At 40.3% G+C, this 17,157-nt stretch overlaps 1 protein-coding gene across 2 annotated transcripts; it reads right to left on the bottom strand.

The window, feature by feature from the left end:
• Positions 1-719: 719 nt before the first annotated feature.
• Positions 720-17,005, bottom strand: hapln3 (hyaluronan and proteoglycan link protein 3). 2 transcript variants are annotated; one of them, XM_057835700.1, is made up of 6 exons: positions 14,463-17,005; positions 13,977-14,116; positions 10,656-11,057; positions 10,249-10,551; positions 1,045-1,341; positions 720-983 (listed from the first exon to the last, which is right to left on the bottom strand). In XM_057835700.1, exons 2-5 carry the CDS (start codon positions 14,110-14,112, stop codon positions 1,064-1,066), a joined length of 1,119 nt encoding a protein of 372 aa, XP_057691683.1. In that variant the 5' UTR covers positions 14,113-14,116; positions 14,463-17,005; the 3' UTR covers positions 720-983; positions 1,045-1,063. The 2 variants fall into 2 exon arrangements, with proteins under 2 accessions (XP_057691683.1, XP_057691682.1); XM_057835699.1 differs by having other exon boundaries at positions 720-1,341; positions 14,463-17,004.
• Between the last annotated feature and the right edge of the window lie 152 nt (positions 17,006-17,157).

Here is a 17,157-nt window from a genome sequence, read left to right as displayed (position 1 = left end):
TCATGTCATAATTATGACGGTCATAAGATCAAATGAACCGCCATTGCTTCAAGAAGCTTAATTTGGACATTACTGCTCCCTTGGAGAGACAGTCAACCTCAGCTGCCACCTGCCGTCAACACTGTTGTTGTCCAACATGCCTCCTAGCATGCACTGCAGCGCTACAGATGTAAATAACAATCAAAATTCATGTTATGTGCCAATTATTTCTTCAGTTGCTGTTCCAGTTGTTTCATTAATTGCTAGTTATGGTATTTGGTAACATTTTTTTTGACAGTCGTGCTATAAGACTATCATAATTATGACATGACACTGCCATGAGCATTAATGAATCCTTATGACAGATGTCATTTTGTGTCATCGGCAAATTATCTCACTTTTGAATGGATTTAAAAGATCCGAGCTGGACATAAATGGAGTTAGTGACATAGTTTGCCGGATGACAATGACATCTGTCATATGCATTCATTAATGCCCTTGATAGTGTTATAATTATGACGGTCTTATGACGCAGCTGTCCAATAAAGTGTTACCTATTAACCCAAATAAATCAACAAATAAGCCGCGCTGGACTATAAGCCGCAGGATACTGAGGAAGGGAAAAAAGTAGCGGCTTATAGTCTGGAATTTACGGTAAATTTAAATATTAATTACCGTCTTTCTCTTCTATTTGTGTTTCCTTTGCGGCAAGACTGAAAAAAAGACTGAAAACACGTGAACACAAGTTTTATTGCTTGTTATAAAATGATACAAAACACATTGATATAAACAGTATGTATAAAAACAAAAGGCTACGTTAGCTTCCATTAGCAAACAAGTGTAAATATGACCAAAAAAATCAATCATGCAAAGACACCAAATCACCCTTTTGTTCTATTTTTTTCCTCATTGAGACATTTTCGTAAAGTTTGTCTCACCAAACGTTAGCTTACCCCTCAGCGGCTTCCCAGCTTGGATGCTCCTAGCCGCCTCGGAAAAGCAAACTGTACGGTAAGAAAAACGCATTAATAAACCGCCACCACAGTCAGTTGTAGTCTTAGTAACCTTTAAGTAGTCCCAGAGTCTACCGATAACAGTAGACCCCGAACTTCTGCTGGCGCGGGGGAAAGCCGAAGCTGCGCACCCCCGGTTCCGGCGGCCCGCAGTTAGCGCGGGCCTTGACGATAGGATAGCGGACGCTACCGTCGGCGAGCCAGCCGGCGTCGCAGCGGTCCAATCCGGCGAGCCTCCAGGCGGCGTACAGCTGGCCCACTTTGGCTATGTGACTCGAGTTCTCACCGCACGCCCGGACCGCTTCTGTAAAGTTGAGCTTGGTCGGGTGCTGGAGGAAGTAGACGGTGCCTGTAAAAAGGACAAAAGTGCATGACAATATGTCTGTAAATCTTGAAAAAAGTCATGTTAAGCAGTGGTGGAAACTGATTCCAATTGGGTGTAACTTGCATGCATTGAACCTCCCTGTCCTACAGTTTTTGTCGAAATCACACTATTTAAAAAAAAAAAAAAAAAAAAAAAGTAAAGATATTAAGGCACACCAGGCTAGTATTTTAGCTTATGGGAAAAACCGCTAAAATTAGCCAAAAACTTTCCCATTCATTTCTAATTGTCAAAGTTTCCCCATTCACTTTCAATAGCACAAAAAATATTTCCATTCACTCCCATTGATTTCAAAATGTAAAAACCCTGCAAAAATCTACATTGGCACACCAAAAAACATCACATTTGGTGATCTATTGTGATTTTTGACCCCCCAAAATTCCACTAAAACCCATTGATATTCGACTTCAATCCTCGATGCCATTAACGGCCATATACGTCCATGCTGTTGCCTTCATTGTACTTCCATGCCCCCAAACCAACAGGAAGTGACCCGATATCAACAGGTAGGGACCCAGAAATGCACCCAAATCAACAAGAAGTGACCCAATATCAACAGGAAGTGACCCTGAAATGCCCAAAATCGACATGAAGGACTCAGAAATGGCCCCAAGTCAACAGGAACTAACCCTATAAAGACACGAAGTGACTCCAATTGCCGCCAAATCAACAGAAAGTGACACTGTAAACAGGAAGTAACCTTGAAATGCACCAAATTAACAGGAAGTGACCCAACCCAATAACAACAGGAAATGACTCGAAAATGCCCCCAAATAAACAGGAAGTGACTCCAAATGCCCTCCAATAAGCAGAAAGTGGCATTGTAAACAGGAAGTAACCTCGAAATGCCCCAAATCAACAGGAAGTGACCCAATAACAACAGGAAATGACTCAAAAATGTCCCCAAATCAACGGCAAGGGACCCAATAAAAACAGGAAATGACTCGAAAATGCCCCCAAATCAACAGGAAATGACCCGATATCAACAGGAAGTGACCCAAAAATGCCCTCAAATCAACAGAAAGTGACATGATAAACAGGAAGTAACCTCAAAATGGCCAGAATCAACAAGAAGTGACTCGGAAATGCCCCCAAATCAACAGGAAGTGACCCAAATCATCAGGAAGTGATCCGGAATCAATATAAAATGACTGGAAAATGCCCCCAGATCAACAGGAAATGACCAGATATCAACAGGAAGTGACCCAGAAATGCCCTCAAATCAACAGAAAGTGACATGATAAACAGGAAGTAACCTCAAAATGCCCAGAACCAACAAGAAGTGACTCGGAAATGCCCCCAAATCAACAGGAAGTGACCCAAATCATCAGGAAGTGATCCGGTATCAATATAAAATGACTGGAAAATGCCCCCAGATCAACAGGAAATGACCCAATAGCAACAGGAAGTGACCCAGAAATGCCCTCAAATCAACAGAAAGTCACATGATAAACAGGAAGTAACCTCAAAATGCCCAGAATCAACACAAAGTGACCTGGAAATGCCCCAAAATCAACAGGAAGTGACCCAAATCATCAGGAAGTGATCCGGAATCAATATAAAATGACTGGAAAATGCCCCCAGATCAACAGGAAATGACCAGATATCAACAGGAAGTGACCCAGAAATGCCCTCAAATCAACAGAAAGTGACATGATAAACAGGAAGTAACCTCAAAATGCCCAGAACCAACAAGAAGTGACTCGGAAATGCCCCCAAATCAACAGGAAGTGACTCCAAATACCCCCAAATAAGCAGAAAGTGGCATTGTAAACAGGAAGCAACCTCGAAATGCCCCAAATTAACGGGAAGTGACCCGATAACAACAGGAAATGACTCAAAAATGCCCCCAAATCAACAGCAAGCGACCCAATAAAAACAGGAAAGGACTCGAAAATGCCCCCAAATCAACAGGAAGTGACCAAAATCATCAGGGAATGATCCGATATCAATATAAAATGACTGGAAAATGCCCCAGATCAACAGGAAATGACCCGATATCAACAGGAAGTGACCCAAAAATGCCCTCAAATCAACAGAAAGTGACATGATAAACAGGAAGTAACCTCAAAATGCCCAGAATCAACAAGAAGTGACTCGGAAATGCCCCCAAATCAACAGGAAGTGACCCAAATCATCAGGAAGTGATCCGGTATCAATATAAAATGACTGGAAAATGCCCCCAGATCAACAGGAAATGACCCGATATCAACAGGAAGTGACCCAGAAATGCCCTCTAATCAACAGAAAGTGACATGATAAACAGGAAGTAACCTCAAAATGCCCAGAATCAACACAAAGTGACCTGGAAATGCCCCCAAATCAACGGGAAGTGACCCGATGTCAACAGGAAGTGACCCAGAAATGCCCCAAAATCAACAGGAAGTGACTCCAAATACCCCCAAATAAGCAGAAAGTGGCATTGTAAACAGGAAGCAACCTCGAAATGCCCCAAATTAACGGGAAGTGACCCGATAACAACAGGAAATGACTCAAAAATGCCCCCAAATCAACAGCAAGCGACCCAATAAAAACAGGAAAGGACTCGAAAATGCCCCCAAATCAACAGGAAGTGACCAAAATCATCAGGAAATGATCAGATATCAATATAAAATGACTCGAAAATGCCCCCAAATCAACAGGAAATGACCTGATATCAACAGGAAGTGACCCAGAAATGCCCTCAAATCAACAGAAAGTGACATGATGAACAGGAAGTAACCTCAAAATGCCCAGAATCAACACAAAGTGACCCGGAAATGCCCCCAAATCAACAGGAAGTGACCCAAATCATCAGGAAGTGATCCGATATCAATATAAAATGACTGGAAAATGCCCCCAGATCAACAGGAAATGACCCAATAGCAACAGGAAGTGACCCAGAAATGCCCTCAAATCAACAGAAAGTCACATGATAAACAGGAAGTAACCTCAAAATGCCCAGAATCAACACAAAGTGACCTGGAAATGCCCCCAAATCAACAGGAAGTGACCCAAATCATCAGGAAGTGATCCGGAATCAATATAAAATGACTGGAAAATGCCCCCAGATCAACAGGAAATGACCAGATATCAACAGGAAGTGACCCAGAAATGCCCTCAAATCAACAGAAAGTGACATGATAAACAGGAAGTAACCTCAAAATGCCCAGAACCAACAAGAAGTGACTCGGAAATGCCCCCAAATCAACAGGAAGTGACCCAAATCATCAGGAAGTGATCCGGTATCAATATAAAATGACTGGAAAATGCCCCCAGATCAACAGGAAATGACCCAATAGCAACAGGAAGTGACCCAGAAATGCCCTCAAATCAACAGAAAGTCACATGATAAACAGGAAGTAACCTCAAAAATGCCCAGAATCAACACAAAGTGACCTGGAAATGCCCCCAAATCAACAGGAAGTGACCCAAATCATCAGGAAGTGATCCGGAATCAATATAAAATGACTGGAAAATGCCCCCAGATCAACAGGAAATGACCAGATATCAACAGGAAGTGACCCAGAAATGCCCTCAAATCAACAGAAAGTGACATGATAAACAGGAAGTAACCTCAAAATGCCCAGAACCAACAAGAAGTGACTCGGAAATGCCCCCAAATCAACAGGAAGTGACCCAAATCATCAGGAAGTGATCCGGTATCAATATAAAATGACTGGAAAATGCCCCCAGATCAACAGGAAATGACCCAATAGCAACAGGAAGTGACCCAGAAATGCCCTCAAATCAACAGAAAGTCACATGATAAACAGGAAGTAACCTCAAAATGCCCAGAATCAACACAAACTGACCTGGAAATGCCCCAAAATCAACAGGAAGTGACTCCAAATACCCCCAAATAAGCAGAAAGTGGCATTGTAAACAGGAAGCAACCTCAAAATGCCCCAAATTAACGGGAAGTGACCCGATAACAACAGGAAATGACTCAAAAATGCCCCCAAATCAACAGCAAGCGACCCAATAAAAACAGGAAAGGACTCGAAAATGCCCCCAAATCAACAGGAAGTGACCAAAATCATCAGGGAATGATCCGATATCAATATAAAATGACTCGAAAATGCCCCCAGATCAACAGGAAATGACCCGATATCAACAGGAAGTGACCCAAAAATGCCCTCAAATCAACAGAAAGTGACATGATAAACAGGAAGTAACCTCAAAATGGCCAGAATCAACAAGAAGTGACTCGGAAATGCCCCCAAATCAACAGGAAGTGACCCAAATCATCAGGAAGTGATCCGGTATCAATATAAAATGACTGGAAAATGCCCCCAGATCAACAGGAAATGACCCGATATCAACAGGAAGTGACCCAGAAATGCCCTCAAATCAACAGAAAGTGACATGATAAACAGGAAGTAACCTCAAAATGCCCAGAATCAACACAAAGTGACCTGGAAATGCCCCCAAATCAACGGGAAGTGACCCGATGTCAACAGGAAGTGACCCAGAAATGCCCCAAAATCAACAGGAAGTGACTCCAAATACCCCCAAATAAGCAGAAAGTGGCATTGTAAACAGGAAGCAACCTCGAAATGCCCCAAATTAACGGGAAGTGACCCGATAACAACAGGAAATGACTCAAAAATGCCCCCAAATCAACAGCAAGCGACCCAATAAAAACAGGAAAGGACTCGAAAATGCCCCCAAATCAACAGGAAGTGACCAAAATCATCAGGAAATGATCAGATATCAATATAAAATGACTCGAAAATGCCCCCAAATCAACAGGAAATGACCTGATATCAACAGGAAGTGACCCAGAAATGCCCTCAAATCAACAGAAAGTGACATGATGAACAGGAAGTAACCTCAAAATGCCCAGAATCAACACAAAGTGACCCGGAAATGCCCCCAAATCAACAGTGACATGATAAACAGGAAGTAATCCCCCCAAAATTGACAGGAAGTGAGCGGATATGAACAGGAAATGACTCCAAATGCCCCCAAATCAACAGAACGTGACATTGTAAACAAGAAGTAACCTCGAAATGCCCAAAATCAACAGGAAGTGACTCGGCAATTCCCCCAAATCAACAGGAAGTGACCTTACATCAACAGGAGATGACACCAAATGCCTCCAAATCAACAGGAAATGACCCCAAAACCAACAGGAAGTGTCATTGGTGTTCACCAACCATCTCAGCAAATTCTTTCGAGGTAAAAATATTAGGGCTGTCAAACGAGTTTTAACCGAGTTAATTACAGTTTAAAAATTAATTAATCGTAATTAATCGCAATTCGAACCATCTAAAAAATTTGCCATATTTTTCTGTAAATTATTGTTGGAATGGAAAGATAAGACACAAGACAGATATAAACACTCAACATACGATACATAAGTACTAAAGATGTCGGATAGGGTCCGATCACGTCATTTTCATAGTATCGGAATTGGCAAAAAAATATCAGACATGCCTTTTTTAATATATTTATATATGTATATATATATATATATATATATATATATACAGTGCCTTGCAAAAGTATTCGGCCCCCTTGAACCTTGCAACCTTTCGCCACATTTCAGGCTTCAAACATAAAGATATAAAATTTAAATTTTTAGTCAAGAATCAACAACAAGTGGGACACAATCGTGAAGTGGAACAAAATTTATTGGATAATTTAAACTTTTTTAACAGATAAAAAACTGAAAAGTGGGGCGTGCAATATTATTCGGCCCCCTTGCGTTAATACTTTGTAGCGCCAGCTTTTGCTCCAATTACAGCTGCAAGTCGCTTGGGGTATGTTTCTATCAGTTTTGCACATCGAGAGACTGACATTCTTGCCCATTCTTCCTTGCAAAACAGCTCGAGCTCAGTGAGGTTGGATGGAGAGTGTTTGTGAACAGCAGTCTTCAGCTCTTTCCACAGATTCTCCATTGGATTCAGGTCCGGACTTTGACTTGGCCATTCTAACACCTGGATACGTTTATTTTTGAACCATTCCATTGTAGATTTGGCTTTATGTTTTGGATCATTGTCCTGTTGGAAGATAAATCTCCGTCCCAGTCTCAGGTCTTGTGCAGATACCAACAGGTTTTCTTTCAGAATGTTCCTGTATTTGGCTGCATCCATCTTCCCGTCAATTTTAACCATCTTCCCTGTCCCTGCTGAAGAAAAGCAGGCCCAAACCATGATGCTGCCACCACCATGTTTGACAGTGGGGATGGTGTGTTCAGGGTGATGAGCTGTGTTGCTTTTACGCCAAACATATCGTTTTGCATTGTGGCCAAAAAGTTCAATTTTGGTTTCATCTGACCAGAGCACCTTCTTCCACATGTTTGGTGTGTCTCCCAGGTGGCTTGTGGCAAACTTTAAACGAGACTTTTTATGGATATCTTTGAGAAATGGCTTTCTTCTTGCCACTCTTCCATAAAGGCCAGATTTGTGCAGTGTACGACTGATTGTTGTCCTATGGACAGACTCTCCCACCTCAGCTGTAGATCTCTGTAGTTCATCCAGAGTGATCATGGGCCTCTTGGCTGCATCTCTGATCAGTTTTCTCCTTGTTTGAGAAGAAAGTTTGGACGGACGGACGGGTCTTGGTAGATTTGCAGGGGTCCGATGCTCCTTCCATTTCAATATGATGGCTTGCACAGTGCTCCTTGAGATGTTTAAAGCTTGGGAAATCTTTTTGTATCCAAATCCGGCTTTAAACTTCTCCACAACAGTATCTCGGACCTGCCTGGTGTGTTCCTTGGTTTTCATAATGCTCTCTGCACTTTAAACAGAACCCTGAGACTATCACAGAGCAGGTGCATTTATACTGAGACTTGATTACACACAGGTGGATTCTATTTATCATCACCGGTCATTTAGGACAACATTGGATCATTCAGAGATCCTCACTGAACTTCTGGAGTGAGTTTGCTGCACTGAAAGTAAAGGGGCCGAATAATATTGCACGCCCCACTTTTCAGTTTTTTATTTGTTAAAAAAGTTTAAATTATCCAATAAATGTTGTTCCACTGCACGATTGTGTCCCATTTGTTGTTGATTCTTGACAAAAAAAAAAATTTTTAATTAAATTTCACATCTTTATGTTTGAAGCCTGAAATGTAGCGAAAGGTTGCAAGATTCAAGGGGGCCGAATACTTTTGCAAGGCACTGTATATATATATATATATATATATATATATATATATATATATATATATATATATATATATATATATATTCATTTTATTCATTCACTTTCCATGCCGCTTTTCCTCACGAGGGTCGCGGAGGTGCTGGAGCCTATCCCAGCTAACTCGGGGCAGTAGGCAGGGGACACCCTGAACTGGTTGCCAGCCAATTGCAGTATATATATATATATATATATATATATATATATTTCTTTTAATTAAATCGTTTTCTAATTGTACTTAACGTTACAGACAAAATGTCTTACACTCATCCAGAGGCTTTAGTTTTGGCTTAAAGTAGGGCTGTCAAATTTGTCGCTTCAACGGCGATATTAACATTAAAATATTTAACGCAATTAACGCATGCGCTGCACTACCCACTCACGCATTGTCACTTTCAATCTATAATGGCACCGTGTTACGTATACATAGAGCTAAAAGGCAACGTAAAATTAGTAGAGAGAATTTTGGCAGCCTTTGAAGCCTTTTTTTAATTGGCTAAAGCCTTACAATCCCTCTCTCAACGATTAGAAATATCGTGGAAAGCAATGTGGGGAAGAAAGGTAGTAGAACTTTTTCTTAACACCCTATTTTATTTCCCAACGCTGAGAAGATATATCAATTGGTACCATTACGCAGAGTCATGGTTGCACTTCCCATCATGCATTTGGGCAGAAGTTAAATGGCTGCAGTATCATTTACTGAAAGCTCATAAAAATCCACTAGATGGCAATATTTAGTCACAATATACAAAGTCACATTATCCTTTAAGAATTACAAGTCTTTCTATCCGTGGATCCCTCTCACAGAAAGAATGTTAATAACGTAAATGCCATCTTGAGGATTTATTGTCATAATAAACAAATACAGTAATTATGTATTGTATGTTGAATGCATATATTCGTCTGAGTTTTATTCATTTTTTTCTTAATGCATTGCCAAAATGTATATGATCAGGAAAAATTATCGGGAATGATTGGAATTGAATCGGGAGCAAAAAAAAAAAAAAAAAGCAATCAGATCGGGAAATTTCAGGATCGGCAGATACTCAAACTAAAACGATCGGGATCGGATCAGGAGCAAAAAAACATGATCGGAACAACCCTAATAAGTACTGTATTTGTTTATTATAGCAATAAATCAACAAGATGGCATTAACATTATTATCATTCTCTTAAAGCGATCCATGGATAGAAAGACTTGTAGTTCTTAAAAGATAAATGTTAGTACAAGTTATAGAAATTTTATATTAAAACCCCTCTTAATGTTTTTGTTTTATTAAAATTTGTAAAATTTTCAATCAAAAAATAAACTAGTAGCTCACCATTGTTGATGTCAATAATTACACCATGCTCACTCATTGTGCTTAAACCCATAAAATCATTTGGACCCAAGCACCAGCAGAGGGCGCCAAACACCAAAAAACAAGTAACAAGCGGACATTACACTGCTGTCATTTTAATCTGTTTGAGTCGGGCATGTGCGTTAATTGCGTCAAATATTTTAACGTGATTAATTTTAAAAAATAACGCCTGTTAACGCAATAATTTTGACAGCCCTAAAAAATATATATCTTTTAAATTCTGCCAGTTCTAGAGCCAACTTGGTGGGTGCTCCAAAAAGATTTTGGTAAGTTAAAATAATTATCTTTCCTCTTCTCAGAACTCATTTTTTAAAATAGATTTCTTAGTTGGAAAAAAAATGTCACTCAACATGACTACTACATCCGTATTGATCCAAACCTTTGATGGAAGCCGAAAAGCAGAAGGCGTCGAATCGGTGAAGGAGACGATGGCGTAGCCCGTAACTGCGCACCCCCGGAGCCAAGTCCAACCCTCCGCATCCGGCTCGGGGCGCCGTGATGGGGTACTGCACGGTTCCGTCGGCCAACCAGCCGGCGTTGCACCAGTCCAGGCCTTCTTCCCACGCTGTGAAGAGCTGCTCGAACGTAGCTAGCGTGGCGTCCTGATCCTGACACGCCTGCTGGGCTGCCAGGAAGTTCAAGCGGTAGCGTCCTTTGTTGGAGTAGTAAGGAAACACGACCCCTAGAGGCGAGAATGGAATTACATCGTAAACTTGGTTTATACAGAGAGAAATATATTGACATATAAACGTCTAGATTGGACAGTTAGCTTGACGGTCCGCTTACCTCGCATCTCCAATTCCACGGTGACGCTCTCGTCCTCCAACCCATCAATCACCTCGCATCGGTACCGTCCCGTGTCGTTGAGACGCAGCTCGTTGATGACGAGGGACAGGTCGCCGGGCGCCGAACGTCTCAGGCGGACGCGACCCCGAAACCCGCCGTAGCTGCGATGGCGGTTGCCCATGGCGACCATGACCTCCGTCTCCGAGGCAAAGGCCGACGATGGCACCGGGTGAGCGGGCGCGCCGTTGGCGGGCAACCAAGACCACTTGACCCGCGTCCGGCGCGGCGCGCTGAGCTCGGGTTCGTAGTGGAAGTGGCAGGGAAGGGTGACGCTGCTGCCCCTGGTGGCCGACACGGACGACTGCGGGGACTCAACGTACAGGCGTACTCCGTTGAAATAGACTAAGGGAAAACAACACATGCCATTTTCCTAGACTTTTTACTACTTGTGAATCACATGCTTTTATTTTGACATCGAGTTTTGTTTGAATCACTTTTATGTCCGCAGTCACATTTTGTCCATTCGCCCCCTACCTGTCAAAATGGAATTAGCGTCTAGTGCCGCCACTGACTTAAAAGTGATCTCAAAGTTTCCCCATTCATTTTCCCATTGTTTTCCAATAAAATAAAAAAACCTGCAAAAATCTACATTGGCACACCCAAAAACATCACATTTGGTGGTATATTGTTATTTTTGACCCTCCAAAAATTCCATTAAAATCCAATGATATTAAAAAAAATAATATTAAAATGAAATAAAAAAATTTTAAGGATATTTAGGCACACCAGGCTATTATTTTAGCTTGTGGGAAAAACTGCTAAAATTTGCCAAAAACTTTCCCATTCATTTCTAATTGTCAAAGTTTCCCCATTCATTTTCCCATTGATTTCCAATTTTTTTAAAAAACCTGCAAAAATCTACATTGGCACACCCAAAAACATCACTATTGGTGGTCTATTGTTATTTTTGACCCCCAAAAAATTCCATTAAAACCCATTGATATTCGACTGGAATCCTCGATGCCATTAACGGCAATGTACGTCCATGCCATTGACTGCATGTTCCTCCATACCCCACAGATCAAAAGGAAGTGACCCGATATCAACAGGTAAGGACCCTGAAATGCTTCCAAATCCACAAATAGTGCCATGAAAAACTGGAAGTGACCCGATATCAACAGGACAAGACTCAGGAATGCCCCCAAATCCACAGGAAGTGACCCGATAGCAACACAAAATGACCCGGAAATGCCCCTAAATCAATTGAAAGTCACATGAAAACATGAAGTAAGACCGAAAAGCCTAAAATCAACAGTAACTGACTTGGAAATGCCCTTAAATCTACAGGAAGCGACCATATATAGACAGGAAATGACTTGGAAATGCCCCCAAATCGACAGGAAATGACCCTGGTGGCCGACACGGACGACTGCGGGGACTCCACGTACAGGCGTACTCCGTTAAAATAGACTAAGGGAAAACAACAAATGCCATTTTCATAGACTTTCTACTTGTGAATCACATGCTTTTATTTTGACATTGTTTTGTTTGAATCACTTTTGTGTCCGCAGTCACATTGGTCTATTCGCCCCCTACCTGTCAAAATGGAATTGACGTCTAGTGCCGCCAATGACTTAAAAGTGCATGTGACACAACAAAGCGTGTTTATTTCATACTACACGCGGTATTTTAAGCTCCTGAATGAAATGGACCACTTGGATGTGTGTGGAAGCGATCTATATATTTCAACTTTTTGAATACCGCACTATGAAAATTATTGCCTTCCGGTTAGGGTCTCTGGGTGAGGAAAAAGGCGAATGTGACGTCAATGAATGACATCATCTCCACTATACAACCATACTATTGTATGCGCGCCATTAGGGGCTGGCCGATCGGTGAAAAGAATCACACCCGCCGCCATGTGTGACATGAGCCGGGGAAATTTTGTGTGATTTTTTTCATGTTCGAAAGGCAAAGAAGAGACTTGGAGGAGCCGCTTGGTTCAGGTTAGCATGTAGCCTAGCTAACACACTCCTCTTTTGTTTACACTCTTTCCTCCATCTCAGAGTCCCCACAGGGAAATGACAAGACTCTGGTGACATAAAATACCATTCAGGAGGTTTAAGAAGTCTGCAGTTTTGATCATTATGCAGTAATTTAGCCCTGCCGTACTGAATAAATGCATTTTTCATATTCCATTTAGCACAAGACATATTTGTCATGACCAAGCCCGTCGACAGCAACCGGGTATGACTCTGAAAGACCCTTAATTTATTTTACTTTAAATTCACATATTTCTTTTTTATTCTAATCATTGTCTGATTAAATATTATGTTCTACTCAATATATACTTAAAAACTAACATATAAAATATTTCAAATATTTTGCACAAAGACCCCCCCCCCCCCCGCTTTGAACCTATTGGCTGCAAAGCTTCATTGCTTCAAGAAGTTTCATTTGGCCATCACTGCTCCCTTGGTGGAGACAGTCAACCTCTGCTGCTATCTCCTGTCAACACTGTTGTCGTCCAACATGCCTCCTAGCATGCATTGCAGCTCTACAGATGTAAGTAACACTCAAAATTCATGTTCTGTATTTCTTTCCAGTTGTTGCTAGTTAGGATATTCGGTAACACTATTTGACAGTAGTGTCATAAGACTGTCATAAGACAATCATAATTTTGAAATGACACTGCCATGGGCATTAATTAACGCTTATGACAGATGTCAGTTTGTGTCATCCGGCAAATTTTCTCACTTTTGAATAGCTTGGATCTTTTACATGCAGACATAAATGGAGTTAGTGACATAATTTGCCAGATGACAATGACATCTGTCATAAGCATTCATTAATGCCCATGATAGTGTCATGTCCTAGTTATGACCGTCTTTGGGCAGTCTTATGACGCTGCTGTCAAATAAAGTGTTACCCATTATCCCATCTAAATCAACAAATAAGCTACATTGGACTATAAGACACAGAATTCATGAGGGAAAAAGTAGCATCTTATACTCCGAAAATTACGCCAGTCATATTGTTCAAATACAGTAAATATTTAAGAAAAATACTGACAAGTCATATTGTTTGTTTGAATCAAAAAATATCCACACATTCAACTTAAATCATAACCGTTTCCCAACAAGACACGTTCGATAAAAATTAGCAAAAATGTTCGCCAAAGCAATTTAAACTGAACAGAAAAATACCTTCTCATTGACAGTACCACTGACAGCTATCCCCGTCCAATATATTACGCGTCAAAATTTTAAAATATAAAACATTAAAAGTTAAAATATTTTAAAACGCAGATAGTGTACTTACTCTCTCCGTTGCTGTTGCCGTCACCCACGTCATGGTAATAAAACCCGTTGTTGTGGTTGTAGTGGAGAGCAGTTGCCACACGCAGCTGCACAAGACCGCAAACGGCCAACAGAGGGCGCAAAAGACCAACGAGCATGACTCTAAAAGGCATTTTGAAGTCTCGTAAATACTTAAAAAGGATTACAGTATTATAATTGAAATGTCCAAACACAAAACAAATAAATAGCGGTGAAGACTGCTTATTAGACTAACTGATGGGCTGCCATTGACGTCTATCGACGCCCAATCCAATTTAAGTGGGGGTTTTCCAGTGATGGAACATGGATGGTAATGAATTGGACGTCATTGGCAGCCAATGAGTTAATCATTAAAGGCATCTCTAATGCTTTGTTAAATAATGACTTTTCACGATTTTTAATAATAATAACATTAATAATGTACACACACACACAAAGAAAAAATGAATGGCAATGAAACAAAACTCACCGTTTGATAGGAGCGTGGACGCACACACTCGCTTACAGCTACTCACTCACTGCATGTGTGTAATAAGAGGTGCTGTGCGTGTGTTGACTTCATTGTCTCCACCTCCTCGTAGAGTGACGTCACCACACTGTGACCTTAAGTCACACTGCAGTTGGTGGCAATCAAACAACAGGAAAAATATCCACATTTAAACAAATTTGGTAGGGTATACAATATATTTTATTTGCTCTACAACTTTGGATAAACCATATTCATAACATAGTGTTAGAAGAACAGTTGATTATTTTCCTGTTAAATGCACTTTTGCATAAAATGGCTGCTTCAGGCCAAAATGGTGGACCTGTCCTGTGTTTTCAAGCAAGGCTCTTGAGACTTTTTTTGTGGGTCTACCCATGATGGAGAAGCCCACCAGATTTCATGTTGGCAAGTAAAAGTCACCACCGAGGCTGATTTTTTTTTAAAAATGGGGGAATGCGTGACGCAAGGGCGTAAATTTGGCTTCAATTTTGGTAGGGATGATATAACAGCATAACTTGCATGTACACTTTTTGCTGGGGACGTTACATTTATAAGACCAAACAGATTGGGTGAACGAGGGTCAGGGCTACATTTCTCACCGATATGAACCAAATTAATTGATAGGTGAAATAATTCAAGGACAATAATTCTGCATTGCCTTATACTAACTTTCACATTGCAAATGTATAACATCTGATTTTTTCTCAAATCTAGTCGGATATTTTTTTTTCTTTTTCCAAGAACTCCGAGTGGATTTTTTCTTTTTCTTTTTCCAAGAACTCAGTGAAATTTACTTGAAGCACTGGCAGATCATTTCACTTAACATAGTAAATTTACACTGAAAACAAGTTTGTTGCTTTTCCCCAGTTTTAAGGAGGTGGGTTTTTGCAGTGCATATGGCAAAAAACACAGACAAGACTGAAAAAGCAGTTCCTGCTCTTGCACTCCTCTTTAAAAGCCAAAACAACTGTGTTTGATAAAACAATACGTCTATATGCTGCCATAGCAGATTCATGGCATGTCAAGCCCCAGAACTATTTTTTATTAGTCCGTTTTACCCTGGAAACTCCCGTTTACGGACGTCGCGCAACTGCTTTTGTTTCAACCCAGCCATAAAACGAAGGTAATTCATTATATTTATTATTCAAAATGTCTGTCATTTTAGCTTAGAATCATTAATTGATGTCTAATACTTCATAATTTTTTTTTTTTTAAACTACAAGATTATTCACTCACATATTTTAAACTTTTAAGCAAATTACATCACAATGAAAAAAATGGCGTCTGTAAAAAAGTCACGGATATCTACCTCATAACTATCGCTTAATTGTATTTTTTTTTTTTTTGTTACTGTCGCATTTTCTCGGATTTGTTAGATGATAAATAATCAATCCAAACAAAGAAAATTTGAAAAAAAAAGTTTAAAAGGGGTAAATATATGAAAAACAACATCTCGACCACTCCTTGATGTCTGCGATTTCTGCATCGTGACCCTTGTTATGTTACCATGTTTCACCCATAAAATCCCCCCAAAAAATCCAGCTGTGACCATTCACAGCTGTATCTTGACACTCAGTGATACATGCAACATGGATTTTTTGGATCGAAACAAGGTAAGTATACGATAATATCTCATTAAAGTCATGGCGTCTGTAATTCTGCTCTGGCTTGCTCTCACCTCCAGTTAGGGTTTTGCTGTTAATTTTTTATTTATTTATTATTTTTTTTATGCCCTTCTGTTCAAATTTTTTCTTCCCCCCGAAAAGTGAGATTTTAAGCTTTCCAATGATGTATCACACATGCATATCGGACAATTTTGAGTTTGGCCAAATTGGGGGTCTCAGAGCGGAACTTCAAGTCACCTGAGTGTTTTCCGCCATGTGTATTGATTCAGGCGATACACCGTTCATTTCAAACCTTTGTTTCCAAAAACTACTCAAGAAACATTTTTGAAAACTTCCAGAATAAATGTCTGGATTTTATTATCAAATTACAATATTTGAACACAAATTATATTTACACAAGAAATACAAACGTGTTAATCATCTCTTAACTATCCAGGAATGCAAAAAATAAACATTTGTCTTAACACTCAAAATTGTCTAAATAAATTAAATATCACAAAAAAATTCTTAGTCAGGGAACAAAAAAAATAAAAATGGAGCCTTCCTTCAGGTAAAACACTACTGCTTTTGTCCACAAGCACAGCTAAACTCAACTGGTTCACTACATTTCTTATAGTTGAATTAACGTTAACAGTAGAAAACATACAGGAGGATATTTCTCTCAAAGCAGCTTCCTCCTCGAGTTCGAGAAATTCACACAGATAAATGTTATGCTAACTCTGATGCAGGCTGGACTTTCAATAGCAAAATTAGTGGTGTGTTCCCCACCTCCAAAACATTGATGTCTTTTTACTTTACAGTGGCTGCTGCTGGCGCAAAATAACACTTCTAATATCCCTCGTCTTCTACTAGGGCGGAGGAGACAGCACGTTGTATTACTGTCGGGGCTGTGAATGCGCGTGTGTGTGTGTGTGTGTGGGGGGGGGGGAGGGGGTCAAGTCATCAGCCAATCAAACGTGCGTTTGAGGGGAAAAAATGGACTGGTACATTCAACAAGTGAAAAGGTGTCAAATGTAAGTCTGAATATGATGAAAGTAATTCACTTAATAATG

This window comes from Corythoichthys intestinalis, chromosome 5, assembly GCF_030265065.1.
Source record: "Corythoichthys intestinalis isolate RoL2023-P3 chromosome 5, ASM3026506v1, whole genome shotgun sequence".
NCBI lineage: Eukaryota > Metazoa > Chordata > Actinopteri > Syngnathiformes > Syngnathidae > Corythoichthys > Corythoichthys intestinalis.
This window is presented reverse-complemented; position numbering and strand designations above follow the sequence as displayed.